Consider the following 14029-nt stretch of genomic DNA (forward strand, 5'->3'; position numbering starts at 1 on the left):
ATGTGTTTTTTTAGAAAAATGAAATTAAAAAATGGATTTGAGAAAGATTTCATTGTATTATATTCTCTCCTGTTTTGGTTCTTATGGTTAACTTGTCATTTTCTCTTTTAAGCCAAAATGCTACACCAACCTTATGGGACTCCTTAGAAGAACCTGACATTCGGGACCCTGGTGAATTTGAGTATTTATTCTCCAAAGATACAACTCAACAAAAGAAAAAACCTCTGTCAGAGACTTTTGAGAAAAAAAACAAGGTCAAAAAGGTACTGAGTGATTATGCCAAAGCTGTAATTATATATTATATAGGGAAATGGTATATATATATATATATATATATATATATATATATATATATATATATATATATATATATCTCGTATACACATACCTGTACATATATGTGTGTGTATCATGGGAATTTAGTACATATTCTGTGTGTGTGTGTGTGTGTGTGTGAGATTCATGGGAGTTCATTACATGCTGTTGGTGCTTTCCCTGTTTTCAGGAAATGTTTCAGAAGGTTTTGCATGGCAGATGGCAAAGGGAGCCAATAGTTCATGAAATCTGTGCTTGCTATTTTGGCCATATCTTCTGAATTTTCAAACTTTAATCTGGACTTTTTCAGCCATTAATTCTATTGAAATAAAAATAAAATTTAATTGGTAGTTAGTGAAAGTAGGCTATAGGTTATATGGAAAAAAGGTTTTATTTATAATTTCATTCGTTTAGCAAATATTTCCTAGGAGTTTACTGTGCTAGGCATTTGTTCTAGGCCTGCACTGTCCAGTATGGTAACATGTGGCTATTAAATATTGAAAGTAAATAAAATAATTTAGTTCTTTAATTGCACTAGCCACTTTCCAGTTTTGTTCTTATGCCTAGTGGCTGCTGTATTGGATAGCACAGATGTAAAACATTTCCATTGTATGAAAAGCTCTGTTGGACAGCACTGTCTTAAGCATTGGGATGTATTGAGGGCAAAAATGATAATAATAATAAATAATAATAAATCCTTGCCCTGTGGAGCTTATATTAACAAACACTAAACACAAACCCTGTCATTCCCATAGTTGTGCAGGGGAAGGAGGGTCGATTTTAGTAGGGTGGGGGTGGAGTCTGTAATTTTAAATGGGGTGTTCAGGGTAGGCCTCATTGTGATGGTGACTTCTGAGTAGTGACTCAAGGACTTGAAAACTGAGAGGCACCAGCCTTCTGTAAGAGAATGAGTTCAAGACTGCCAAGCAGTCAGAGACAACCATGAGGATGAATCACAGCTCTGCCACACACTGACTGTGAGATCTGAGGCAACGGTCCTAGGTCCTTTCACTCTCTGTGTCTGGATCCCTGCACCATAGCATGAGATGATGTCTGCTCATAATGTTCCTCTAAGTAATTATTCAATGAGGTAATCCATGTATGAGGCTCAGCATAGTGCCTGGCTCACTGTCAGTGTTCAACATAAGGTAACTGCTCTTGTTTTTGCTACTGTTACTACCATGGCTACCATTTCCCTGTTTTAGTGGGTTGTTGTTTGGTTGGTTAGTTTTTCTTATTTTTAATAGTAGCAGAAATGGTGTCGAGGAAAAAGTTCTGCTATTGACTTGCTATGTGAGCTTGGGCTGGTTGTCTTCCTTGCCGTATTTTCCCTTCTCTATAAAGAAGGATTAACAGGCCGGGTGTGGTGGCTCATGCCTGTAATCCTAGCACTTTGGGAGGCTGAGGCGGGTGGATCAGCTGAGATCAGGAGTTCGACACCAGCCTAGCCAACTTGGGGGAAACCCCGTCTCTACTAAAAACACAAATATTAGCCGGGTGTGGTGGTGGGTGCCTGTAATCCCAGCTACTCAGGAGGCTGAGGCGGGAGAATCGCTTCAGCCCAGGAGGCGGAGGTTGCAGTGAGCTGAGATCGCCGCATTGCACCCCGGCCTGGGCAACAAGAGCGAAACTCCGTCTCGAAAAAAAAAAAGGATTAACAATATCTGAATCTCCCTGACCCACCAGGATGCTGTGAAATTCACATCTAAGCAGGTTTGAGGCAGTGTTTTGAAAAGTGTGTAATGTTGAATGAAACCATCAACCTGCCTCTTTTCTTTTTTTTTTTTTTTTTGAGATGGAGTCTTACTCTTGTCACCTAGGCGGGAGTGCAATGGTGTGATCTCGGCTCACTGCAACCTCTGCCTCTGGGCTTCAAGCAGTTCTCCTGCTTCAGCCTTCCAAGTAGCTAGGATTACAGGCACGCACTACCATGCCCGGCTAATTTTGTATTTTCAGTAGAGACGGGGTTTCACCAAGTTGGCCAGGTTGGTCTTGAACTCCTGACATCCCAGGTGATTCTCCCACCTCAGCCTCCCAGAGTGCTGGGATTACAGGCGTGAGCCACCGCGCCCGGCTACCTTTCCTTGTTAAATTACATTGCGGGGTTCATCATCAGTTCATTTCTCAAGTAATATAATGATTATGAAATTAGCTGCAAATTACAGGGGAAAAATGGAAAATGTCTGAATTCAGCTTTCTGTTAATCAAATCAGATTTTCCTACTGACTTCAATTATGGATAAAAATCATAATCAAAATGTTTCATCTCTCAAGGTCACTGTAATTGTGTTGTCTTGATAAAAATATCCAAAGAAGTATTAAAGGAAAATTTTAAGAGGCTATATTGCATGGAACAATTTGAATTTTTCTAATAAATTGGCTCTGTGACGCCACCCAAATCTCATGTCAAATTGTACCTACATGTCCAGGGGGGACCTGGTTGGAGGTGATTAAATCGTGGGGGTGGATTTCCCTTCTGTTCTCCTGATAGTGAATGAGTTCTCACGAGGTTTGGTTGTTCCGTAAGTGTCTGGTACCACTCCCACCCCACCCTCTGTCTCCTGCTGCCATGTCGGTAGTATCTTTATAGCAGGGTGAGAATGGATTAATACAAATAGTAAGTTCCAGACAAATTCGGGCACAAAAAAGTCAGCTGATTCACATAGAATGTATTCCCATTCAGTTAGATTCATATGAGATGGAGGTAGGCCTGCTTTGTAGCCAGGCTGGCTTTTTCAGTGCCATCTATAGACACAGAAGATTTGTTTCTACCTGAATGGCAAAAGGAAAATCTCTATTCCAACGCCAACTTCAGCTTGCCTCTTTCAAGAAGGCTTCCCTGACTAACCGGAAACTCCACTGAATGCTTTCTTTTGTTCTTTATTGCTTCTTAGATGGCTATTACTCTTTTTATTTCTCTCCAGATGCTTGAAAACATGTTTTCTCATAGAACTATTCACTTCTGTTTTGGTGAATGAATATTTGTTTTTAAAACTTCAAAGCATTTGGTCATTTATTCTTATTTCTTGTAATAGTTTGCCTGTTCAACAAAAGATTTTAACTAAGGCAGTTAGTAATTAGTACTTGATACGTATATTTTGTTTCTCTGTCTGAGGGGGAAAATAACACTTCATTTAAACTCTTTAAATTTTCTGAACAGGGTGGTTGCCACTGCCCCATGGAATCCATATACTTGTGTAGTGCTTGCTTTTCTCTGTAAGTGGAGGCAAAAAATTGGGTCTACTGGGCTTTGTGGTAATATGCAGCTTAGAGTTTTCAGTGAGCTTTGTGTCCTACCTTAGAGCTGAGGTTTTAAGTTTTAAATAGCAAGCTGAATTGATGCCAGAAAACTCCAAACCTGCCTCCTATGATCTTTCCTCCATGTCTGTGGCCAGATTTCCAACATCAAGATGGATCCCTTGGTCTCTTGAGAGTCAGAGGTTTGTTTTCTTTCCTCTTGAAAATGAAAGTGGTTTTCGAGGTGGTAAGCAACTGAGAAGTTTCAGCACTGAAGTCCAGCATTGAAACGTGAATATGACTATCTTTTTTTTTTTTTTTTTTTTTTTTGAGACAGAGTTTCACTCTTGTCGCCCAGGTTGGAGTGCAATGGTGTGATCTCAGCTCACTGCAACCCCCGCCACCAGGGTTCAAGCGATTCTCCTGCCTCAGCCTCCCAAGTAGCTGGGATTACAGACACCCACAATCAAGCCCAGCTGATTTTTGTATTTTTAGTAGAGACGGGGTTTCACTATGTTGTCCAGGCCAGTCTCGAACTCCTGCCATCAGGTGATCCACCTGTCTCAGCCTCCCAAAGTGTTGGGATTACAGGCGTGAGCCACTGCACCCGGCCATGAATATCCCTTAAATAGAGCTGGTCTTCATCCCTCAGCACGTTTCACATTTATGTTTCAGAAGTAATGGACAGAATGATCAAGAGTCTGTGGAACTCAGATATTAATTTGTAGCTTCAACTACTAAAATAGTATTTAAATTTCATGTCACTGGCACTTGTTTAAGCATGTATGTATATATGTATCGTCTCAAACTAGGCAGGAAGTCTGTTCTGTAATATCATGTAGTCTAAGTATTAGAAGACATCTTACCCATCATCTAACTGTGTTCTGGTCTTGGCACATGAGAAACTAAGACCCAGAAAGATACAGTGACTTGTAGGGGTTTGTACACTTTTAACTGGGAAGACATTGATGATGATGAACACTTGTTCATCAGCGTGTGTCTGCATTTCCCCTTTATTTAAATGGTAACTTGCCACCTTGGTGATAGTATCAACTTTGATTGGGGTGATTTATTTGAAGTTTATGAATGAGAGTAGCCATTATTAAAATCATCAACAAAATATAGCCACACTTCTGCAAATCCAAAATATTTCCCATTGTGTAATCACAGTTTTCTTCAGAGTCTTCCAATAGGAAGCCAAATCTTTGAGTAAAAAGATGTGCCTTCTATGTAACTCCAGCAAAAGGCGTATATAGATTTGGAGCTGGTGTTCTTCTTTGACCTTATCAATTCCATGTAAAATATTAGCTATAATAAAATAAATTTATTACTAATTATTACAAATTTGTATTGCATACGTAGGTAGATGCCATTCTCATTTGTGATACTAGACCACTCTGCCACTACAAACATAGCGGTAACCAAACTGAGAACCAGAGCTCAAGATACCAGCTCTCAATGGAACCACCACCACTTGCTACTATCTCTTATTTTTTTCTCTCATAACATTCAGAAGAAGTCCTTTAACCTTCTCACACTGATTTCTTCTCTACAAAATTGGGAATAACACCCCCTTAATATGGTTATTACAAGGATAATATGAAATTATAATCATACATTAAGTATTCTTTACATTAATCTCTTAGTTTATGAACGAATGTGAAAGCTTTGGAAAGAAATTCTTAAACATCTTTGATTCCCAGGGTTTGTAAGGTCTTAAACCATTAATGTGTCGATTCCTGACACTATTTGCAAATGGGAGTCTCTAGGTCATTCTTGTTTTTCAATATTCATGGAAGTATACCACAACTTCCTTTAGTGATACATTCGAACATCTAGTAGTTCATGTCATGTGTGTATAGTCTCTTTTCACTGAAAGATTAGGAGTTTCCCCTGTCAATATGTCATATTTACACTGTCTCTAAGTGACGTTTGTTCCTGAGCAAGGTAGGTCAGCACCTTGTGAAGGAGCCAGAAATCATCTGCCTTCATTGTCTGAGATTCTTTCTCCTGGTTCCTGTTAAAAAAAAAAAAAAAATACTAGATGCTCTAATAAACTTTCCAGTTGTGTTTTAAACTTGCCCAACAACTTTCTGAAAATCAGCATGACCTGCCAATATTCCTCCTTTTTTGAGATGCCGTGATCTGACTAAATTATAAATCATCTCTGTTTGTTTCCTCTTCTGTAAGATACGTAAAAGCATTCCTCTGTCTCCCTCTCCCTCTCTGTCTCTCTGTCTTTTTAATAGATATTTCTTAAGAATTAATGAGATAATGGCTATTCCCCAGGCACTTGGGGGGAAGGGGGGTGTGATGGTTCAGGAGACACTAGTCTGTTGAAACTTTGTGGTGCCAAAAGCCTTCAGCATTGATTGTTATTTGGTCACTTTGGCAAGGATCATAGCTGTAATTCTCAAATCCCAGACTGCATGTCTCAGTTTACTGAGGAGGGGAGAAGGGTGGAAGAAGAACATTGTTTGGAAGCCTGTTCATAAATTTATGGGGTTTTCATAACCTGTTGCCTTCCAAGTTTATATTATTTCAGCTTTGGTGTACAAAGATAATTTCTCTGGGCTCCCTTGGTGTAAGGTATGTGCATTATTTTTTTCATATGGGGGTGGCAATAAGTTGGTCTGCCCCTTTACATTTTTCAGGTGTTGATAAATGAGCAGTGGGGTTAGGGATTGTCATCTCTAGAAGTGAGTGCAATAACTTGCCCGTGTGTTGATTGTACTAATACATGACCTGGGGGCCTAAATGAGTGATATCTGGAATGATCAGGGCTCTCCTGTTCTTCACTTTAAGGACTCCTGACTGGCCACATTTCCTGAAAGGAAACAGGAGCTCCATGAGAGGCACCAGTTTACAAAAATTCCACCTTGTAAATTTTATTTGGAAATGAGACAGCCCCAAAAGTTAAGTTGTACCTTTATTTTATTTGCTTATTTTTTTTTTTAAAGAGTGGTTAGGACTTGTCAAATATGAATATCAATGATTCTTTCAGAATGTTGAGTCTGAGTATTATTCTTGGAGTTCAACTATGTTTCTCTTGTTGGCTGTGAAACAGTAACTTAACCTGGATTTGTGTCTCCAGCCAGCTGCATTTAGGATGCGCTTTACCTACCCCACACCACAAGAGGGCACCTTAGAATGCTGAGATACAAAGATGAAGTCACATGGATCCTAGAACCCCGACAGCGGGCACCTGGAAGACAGCAACTGCCCCTCAGCTCTCTCTTTCCTTCTTATATCTCTGTATCGTGGACCATGAGGCCAGATTTCACAGCAGATTGCCCACACAGAGTATTGGGAGCCAATTCCATATTAGAAAGACTTGTAGGTATTAGTAGAATAAAAATCATTAGTAGCCATGATTCCAGTGCCTAGAATGAATGATTGCAGTATAAAAATATATGAAATATTAGAGTTAGCCCCTTTGGGACTGATGATTCTGGAATTCCCTTCTCACCACACACAGAGACACATGCGCGCACGCGCGCGCACACACACACACACACACACACATATCTTTAAAATCTTCCATATCTGAAGAGCGTGAAAAGCAAAAATTTGTTTGAATGTAGATTTGGGGTTATGTATTTGGAAAACACAAAAAAGTACAGGGTATGCTATGAAAGAACCATTCTAAATATTTGTGCTTTAAAAAAATACTTATCTTCTCCTTGTTGAGGAAAGTTTTGAAGTCTCGCTTATTATTTTCCTGAATCTCATTCATTTATCCTCAGTCCAGGCCGTTTTCTGAGATTGTGTTATGGGGTTGGAGGTAGACAATAGAATGAGGCTGAGTGCCTGTGCTTGGGACCTTGATGGGATAGTGAGTCCTCTGGCCTTCAGTTCTAAGCTTAGAAGTGTGTGAAGATGTAACAAGAATAGGGAAAGATCATATACGTATACTTAGGTTGCAAGTCCAGGTCACATGGATGCTTTTGAAGCTGAACTTGTAAGTGCTTTGCAAAATACACACATCTCCCATGTACGTGATAGTCAAAACAACCCCTGCACGTGCACATGCCCTCACAGGCACATGCTTAATATGAACAGAGAGAAGTCTCAGTGACCTTGGATTTATTTGATATCGTTCAAGTGGAGATTAAAAAATAAAAATATCACTAGTAGTGACATTGCTAAATGGTTTTGGTTAAGTGCCTGTCATATATTAACTAATTTGATCTTCGAAAACCCAGTGAGACGGTTCCTATTATTGTTCCTATTTTATACATGAGAAAACTGGAGTTTAGAGGGGTTGGGCAACTTGCCCAACACCACATAGTTCTGCAGAGCAAAGGAATGTTTTCAGCAACAACCCCAGAGCTTGTTTATTTGTTTGTTTCGAGACACAGTCTCACTCCGTCACCCAGTCACTGCAACCTCCACCTCTCAGGTTCATCAAGCAATTCTCCTGCCTCAGCCTCCAGAGTAGCTGGGACTACAGGCACATGCTACCATGCCTGGCTAATTTTTGTATTTTTAGTAGAGATGGGGTTTCACTGTTTTGGCCAGGCTGGTCTCCAACTCCTCACCTCAGGTGATCCACCCCCCTCAGCCTCCCAAAGTGCTGGGATTACAGGCGTGAGCCTCAATGCCCATCCTTGTGTTCTTAATTACTTCACAAATGGTCATTCATCTGCATTTAACTGCAAGTCCTGGCTTTAAATTCGCTTGGCCAAGCCTGAATTTTATTTCTTGGTCATTGTATAGTGAAAAAAGTGCCAGCTTTGGTGTCAGTAAACATAATTTCTAATTCAGACTCTGACCCTAACCAAATATCGAATCCTGAACAAGTCGTTTAAATTCTCCGATCTCCGGTTTCTCATCTGTCAAAAGATAAATTTTAATTATATGAATTCCAAGGATCTGATTCTACTTTGCAGATGAAGACACTCAAGATCTACCAACTTTCATTTGATTTTTAGAAGGCAGATAGATGAGGGTGTCATACATGGACCAATATGTTAGCGCTCAGACCCAGGCCTAATCAGGTAGATAGAGCTGTCTCCAACTATCAGTAGCATATTGTATGAGCCATAGGTACATGGGGGTTCAGGAAATAATTGTTCTGATTTTAATAATCCCCCAAATGTAAGGTAAATATATTGGAGAGTTATTTTTAAACAAACCAAGTTTTTTATGTACTGGGGGTGTTGAAGTACTGGAAATATGATAGAGAAAACTGTCGTGGAAATTACGAGCCAGAGATCTCGTCTTGAAGGTAACTGTTAGTTGTTGTAGTTGTTGTATGGCCACTCATGTGACCTCTGACCTTAACTTCTATACCTAACATGGCATCTGGAGTGAAAATTTTCAAATATGCTTTCCAGATGCGAGATCTCAGAACGTAACTGAATGTGGTATGTTCCCACATACGTTTTTAAACTGAGTGTGTATAAGATTGAAACAGTGAATTTAGATTTTGCCTTGTCAATGCGTGACATGGGATATACTGCAAGCCAGACTCACAACCACAATGTTCCACCCTTCCAGTATATAATATTCTCTCTTTGCAGTTGTCCTTACATAACAAAAATGCATTTGGAGGCAGCAGCCACAGTGGTGGAACTGGCCAGCCCCCACTGTGCTGGGGTGGCCCTCCACCATTTTTCCCTCCATCTCCTAGCAGAGTTTCCACAGTCCAGAGGCCTGGAGCTCAGGTTACACCAGACAAAACTGTCCACTTACTTCCTGTGATAGTCTGGCTTGACCCCAGCGCTATGGCCACACTTCCAATTTTTGATAAAATACCTTTGACCCAGAGCTTCATTTCGTTTAGACCTGACCTGGTTTCCCTCCAGCTGAGGCTAATTTGCATGGCTGTAAACACGGACCTTACAAAGCTCACCAACTGTGATGAAAGCAAAGGAAACCTGAGACCATTGGAAATTCAAAAATCCGTCTTCTGTATCCCAGCCTAACTCTGAGTTACCCCTCAGCCCAGGAGGCTTCCAGTGTGCAGCAGCTAAGAAAATGTTATTCTGATTGATCTGATTAGGGCAGCAAGGTTAGCCATGGTCAATTTACAAAGACAGTATGAGAAGAAATCATGTGTGTCGTCATGTTATGGGTCAGCGAGGCCCCTGCCAGAAGTTATGAAAAGCCACAGCTCTGCCAGGACCATTATCAGATCTCCTAGGTGGGGTACAAATGGGATTGGAGGTTTAGGGCCCCCACCAGTGGAGTGAATGACAAAAGGGATTGGACTGTGAAGAGCGGGTGAATCAAATCATGCTGGCTTCCAGCTGGATTTCTTAGCTGCCAAGCCCCTTACATGTGAGAGGGAGAGCCTGGGAGTTCCCCAGTACAGCGTGGGGAGGACTGCCTTTAGTTCCTCACTGCACGGGGAAGAAGAGGGTGGAAACGCTAATTTGACATGGACGTGAGGCTCTACATTGACCCACAGAAGCAGCCACATGGAACCTATTGGGCATTTTGATCCCTGCCTTCACCACAAGAGTGGTTTAATTGGGATCTGGCTCTAGGCCCTTGTTACTAAATAACCTGAGTTTTAGTGTTTTCATTTTCATTAATTAACTTTCATGCTAGGTGCCTTATTAGTCACATTAGGCATTTTGCATGTTCAAAATATCCTAGGAGGTGAGAAGGGGGTTTAAAAACAGTATAGAGCTGCAAGGACCAGGGGGTTAATTCATGACCTAATTATCACATCACTTTCTACTCTCTTGTGGACTCTTGTACAACTTCCTTAGTTTAAAATATGCACAAAAACCAGCTTCTAAACTTTGTTTCAAACGGTTATTACATTCATACTGACTAAAGATTTTGGAGCCTTCACCTTGGGTGTGGTTTGCTTCCTTCCTGTCCAATTCAGGAACCTAAATGTTCTTGCAACACTGGGATAAGACACATTAATTAACAAAGAAAGATTTATATAAAATGAGGCCAACTGAAAGCTGTACTGCTTGAGCTGGGGCTCATTATAAATAGATCCCTCTGTATATAATCGTCTTACTAATGGAAAAGATGAGACAGTGGGATGGTTGCTTGGAGAAGCATGTGATTCAATGTAGCAGTACAATGTCTAACGCATACTATGTTTAGAATGCTTTAGTAAGACATTGGAGAGACTGGGCCATGGTGATGTTTTTGTTGCGTATACATATAATCTTGGGGTGTGGAGGTATCTGAAAAACTTAGCCCTATAAAACCCAGCCATTCAGTTGCCACTGCAGGAAAGGCTGAGCCTCTGAGGCCGAAGTGCATGGAAAAGGAGGCAGAACTCATAGACCTGCACAGAGAGTTCATACCTATGAATTCAAGATCCAGCTGAGATCTGGGCGTTTGCCTCAGAGCAATAGGAAGCCAAGCACAAGGCTGTAGCAGAGGGCTGAGCTCGCGTTTCTGACCAGCTGCCTTCTGTAGCATGCCCAGTGTGGTGAGAGTCACCACGAGACTAAGTGTGGAAGGTGATAGTGTGGGAGGGCAGCAGGGGCTTCTGGAAACCCACAGGCCTGGCTGAGTCATCATTCCCGGGGCAAGTCCCTTCATCTTTCTAAGGCCCCTTTGTACAGTTCTCTCATCTGTAAAGAAAGAATAATATTAGTGCCTACTTCAAAGGTGGTTGTGAAAATTAAAATATACTTTGTGAAATGTTTGGCCTGGGGCTTGGCACGTCAGTGGTGCTTCCACCATGCTATCACCACCATCACTGCCGCCATCAGGAGTAGGAATAAGAATAATGAAACATCCTCCAGTGTCATCCCAAAGGAAAGCAAGAGGTTGGATGTTAACCAGAAGCCTCATCTCTCATTCACTTACGGTTCCTGGACTCCAGGGGCTGCTAGCTATAATCCATTTCCCCTATTTGTGTGTGTGTATTTGTGTGTGTATGTGTATGTGTGTGTCCCACAGGGGCACAGCTATGCAGTTAAAGCAAATGAATTTTAGCCAGATTCTCAGAGGTGAATTCCTTCAGTGTGTACCAAGAAAAAAACACCCAATACAACAAAAAGTTTATAAAATGTGTCTCCATTTTCTAGTTCTATCTGTATTTGGCTTTCATGGTAATCTGTGTTTGTGGTACAATTTTAAGAATGCCAGCTATTAGCAGGTAACATAATATCACCTTGTAAAATCTTTGTAGAGCATGATAGTCTATAAATAAATAAACATATATAGAATGACCGATTTTGGTAATGGTGAGACTTTTAACATATGATGTTATTTTAGGTTGGTTTCTTTATTAACAAATAGAGTGCATTAACTTTCATACGGTACTTGATTAAATTTTATCAACATAATGTGTGAATAGAATTTAAAAAGTCAAGCAATATTAAGACTTTTAAAAAAGCAAAAGTTCTGCAAATCTCAATAAAATTTCAAGGAATTTTTCATACAGATCACATCTGATCAGAATGAAATTAAGTTAGGAATCATGTGTCAATAATAAAAATAACTGACATGTCAGTGTTGAAAACTACATTTTTTAAACTCTTAAGTCCAGGGGTACATGTGCAGGTTTTTACATAGGTAAAGTTGTGTCATGGGGGTCTGTTGTGTAGATTATTTCGTCACCCAAGTGTTAAGCCTATTGGTTATTTTTCCTGATACTCGACCTCCTTCCACCCTCCACCTTCTAATAGGCCCCAGTGTATGTTGCTGTCCTCTATGTGTCCATGTGTTCTCATCATTTAGCTCCCACTTATAAGTGAAAGAATGTAGTATGTGGTTTTCTGTTCCTGCGTTAGTTTACTAAGGATTATGGCCCCCAGGTCAGTCTATGTCCCTGCAAAGGACATGATCTCATTCTCTTTTATGGCTGCATAGTATTCCATAGTGTGTATGTACCACATTTTTAAAATCCAGTCTATCATTGACAGGCATCTATAGGTTGATCCCATGTCTTTGCTATTGTGAATGGTGTTTTAATGAACATACATGTGCATGTGTCTTTATAACAGAATGACTTATATTTCTTTGGGTATATACCCAGTACCAGGATTGCTGGGTCTAATGGCAGTTCTGTCTGTAGTCTTTGAGGAATCGCCACACTGTCTTCCACAATGGTTGGACTAATTTACTCTCCCACCAACAGCGTAAAAGCGTTCCTTTTTCTCCACAGCTTTGCTAGCATGTTATTTTTTGACTTTTTAGTAATAGCCATTCTGACTGGTGTGTGATCTCATTGTGGTTTTGATTTGCATTTTTCTTTAATGGCCAGTGATGTTGACACGTGTGTGTGTGTGTGTGTGTGTGTGTGTGTGTGTGTATGTTTGTTGGCCTCATGCATGTCTTCTTTTGAAAAGTGTTCATATCCTTTGCCCACTTTTTAATGGGGTTGTTTTTTTCTTGTACGTTTGTTGCAGTTCCTTATAGATGCTAGATATTCAACTTTTGTCAAATGCATAGTTTGCAAAGTTTTTCTCCCATTCTGTAGGGTTGTCTGTTTACTCTGTTGATAGTTTCTTTTGCTGTGCAGAAGCTCTTTAGTTTAATTACATCCCATTTGTTAATTTTTGCTTTTGTTGTAATTGCTTTTGGCATCTTCATCATGAAATCTTCGCCCATGCCTGTGTCCTGAATGGTATTGCCTAGGTTGACTTACAGAGTTTTTATAGTTTTGGGTTTTACATTTAAATCTTTAATCCATCTTGAATTCATTTTTGTATATGGTGTAAGGAAAGGGTCCACTTTCAATCTTCTCCATGTGGCTAGCCAGTTACCCTAGAACCATTTATTGAATAGGGAATCCTTTCCCTATTGCTTGTTTTTGTCAAGTTTGTCAAAGTTCAGATAGTTGTAGGTGTGCCATCTTATTCTGTTCGCTTGGTCTGTGTGTTTGTTCTTGTATTAGTACCATGCTGTTTTGGTTACTGTAGCCCTGTAGTATAGTTTGAAGTCAGGCAGTGTGATGCCTCCAGCTTTGTTCTTTTTGCTTAGGTTTGCTTTGGCTATTTGGGCTCTTTTTTGGTGCCATATGAAGTTTAAAATGGGAAAAACTTCCTTATTTTTAAAAATGTATGATCACACCCATAAATAAATTGAGTTAAGAAAGTAATTATAATGGAATTTTTAAAACACTTAAGAGCAAAATACAAAAATACTGATAAGACTCATAGGATGTAGCTGAAGTGTATAGTCATGGGTATTTATATTAGAAAAGTAAAAGATAAATCAAAAATCAATTAGGTGCTTTAAATCAATAACTAGAAGAATACAAATAAATCAAAGAAATTAAAAGGAAATATTACGTTGAAGAACAGGAAAAACCCATTATACAGGTTAAATATGGTCAAATATTTGCAATTTTCTGTCGTTTAACCTAATACATTTTAAAAGATGAGAATGGAATTTTTTAGAAGTTTAAGTTGAGTAGAGAACATCAATTAAAGACAAAAGTTTATTCTTTGAAAAAAAAGGATAACATTCAAAAACTTTTTGCAAGATTGAGCAAAGCAAACATAAGTAATATTAAGGAAGTAAAAGTGGATGTAACTACAGATGCA

General features: G+C 39.8%; 1 protein-coding gene across 2 annotated transcripts in view; it reads left to right on the forward strand.

Annotated features, from left to right (window-relative positions):
- The window catches only part of FMN1 (formin 1), a 378961-nt gene that overhangs the window by 188929 nt on the left and 176003 nt on the right, over positions 1-14029 (forward strand). For both annotated transcript variants that reach the window (XM_023230251.1, XM_023230252.1), the window contains one exon: positions 113-263. In XM_023230251.1, coding sequence (XP_023086019.1) covers positions 113-263 — 151 coding nt within the window. The remainder of the gene's footprint in view (positions 1-112; positions 264-14029) is intronic.

Source organism: Piliocolobus tephrosceles, chromosome 6, assembly GCF_002776525.5.
Source record: "Piliocolobus tephrosceles isolate RC106 chromosome 6, ASM277652v3, whole genome shotgun sequence".
Lineage (NCBI taxonomy): Eukaryota > Metazoa > Chordata > Mammalia > Primates > Cercopithecidae > Piliocolobus > Piliocolobus tephrosceles.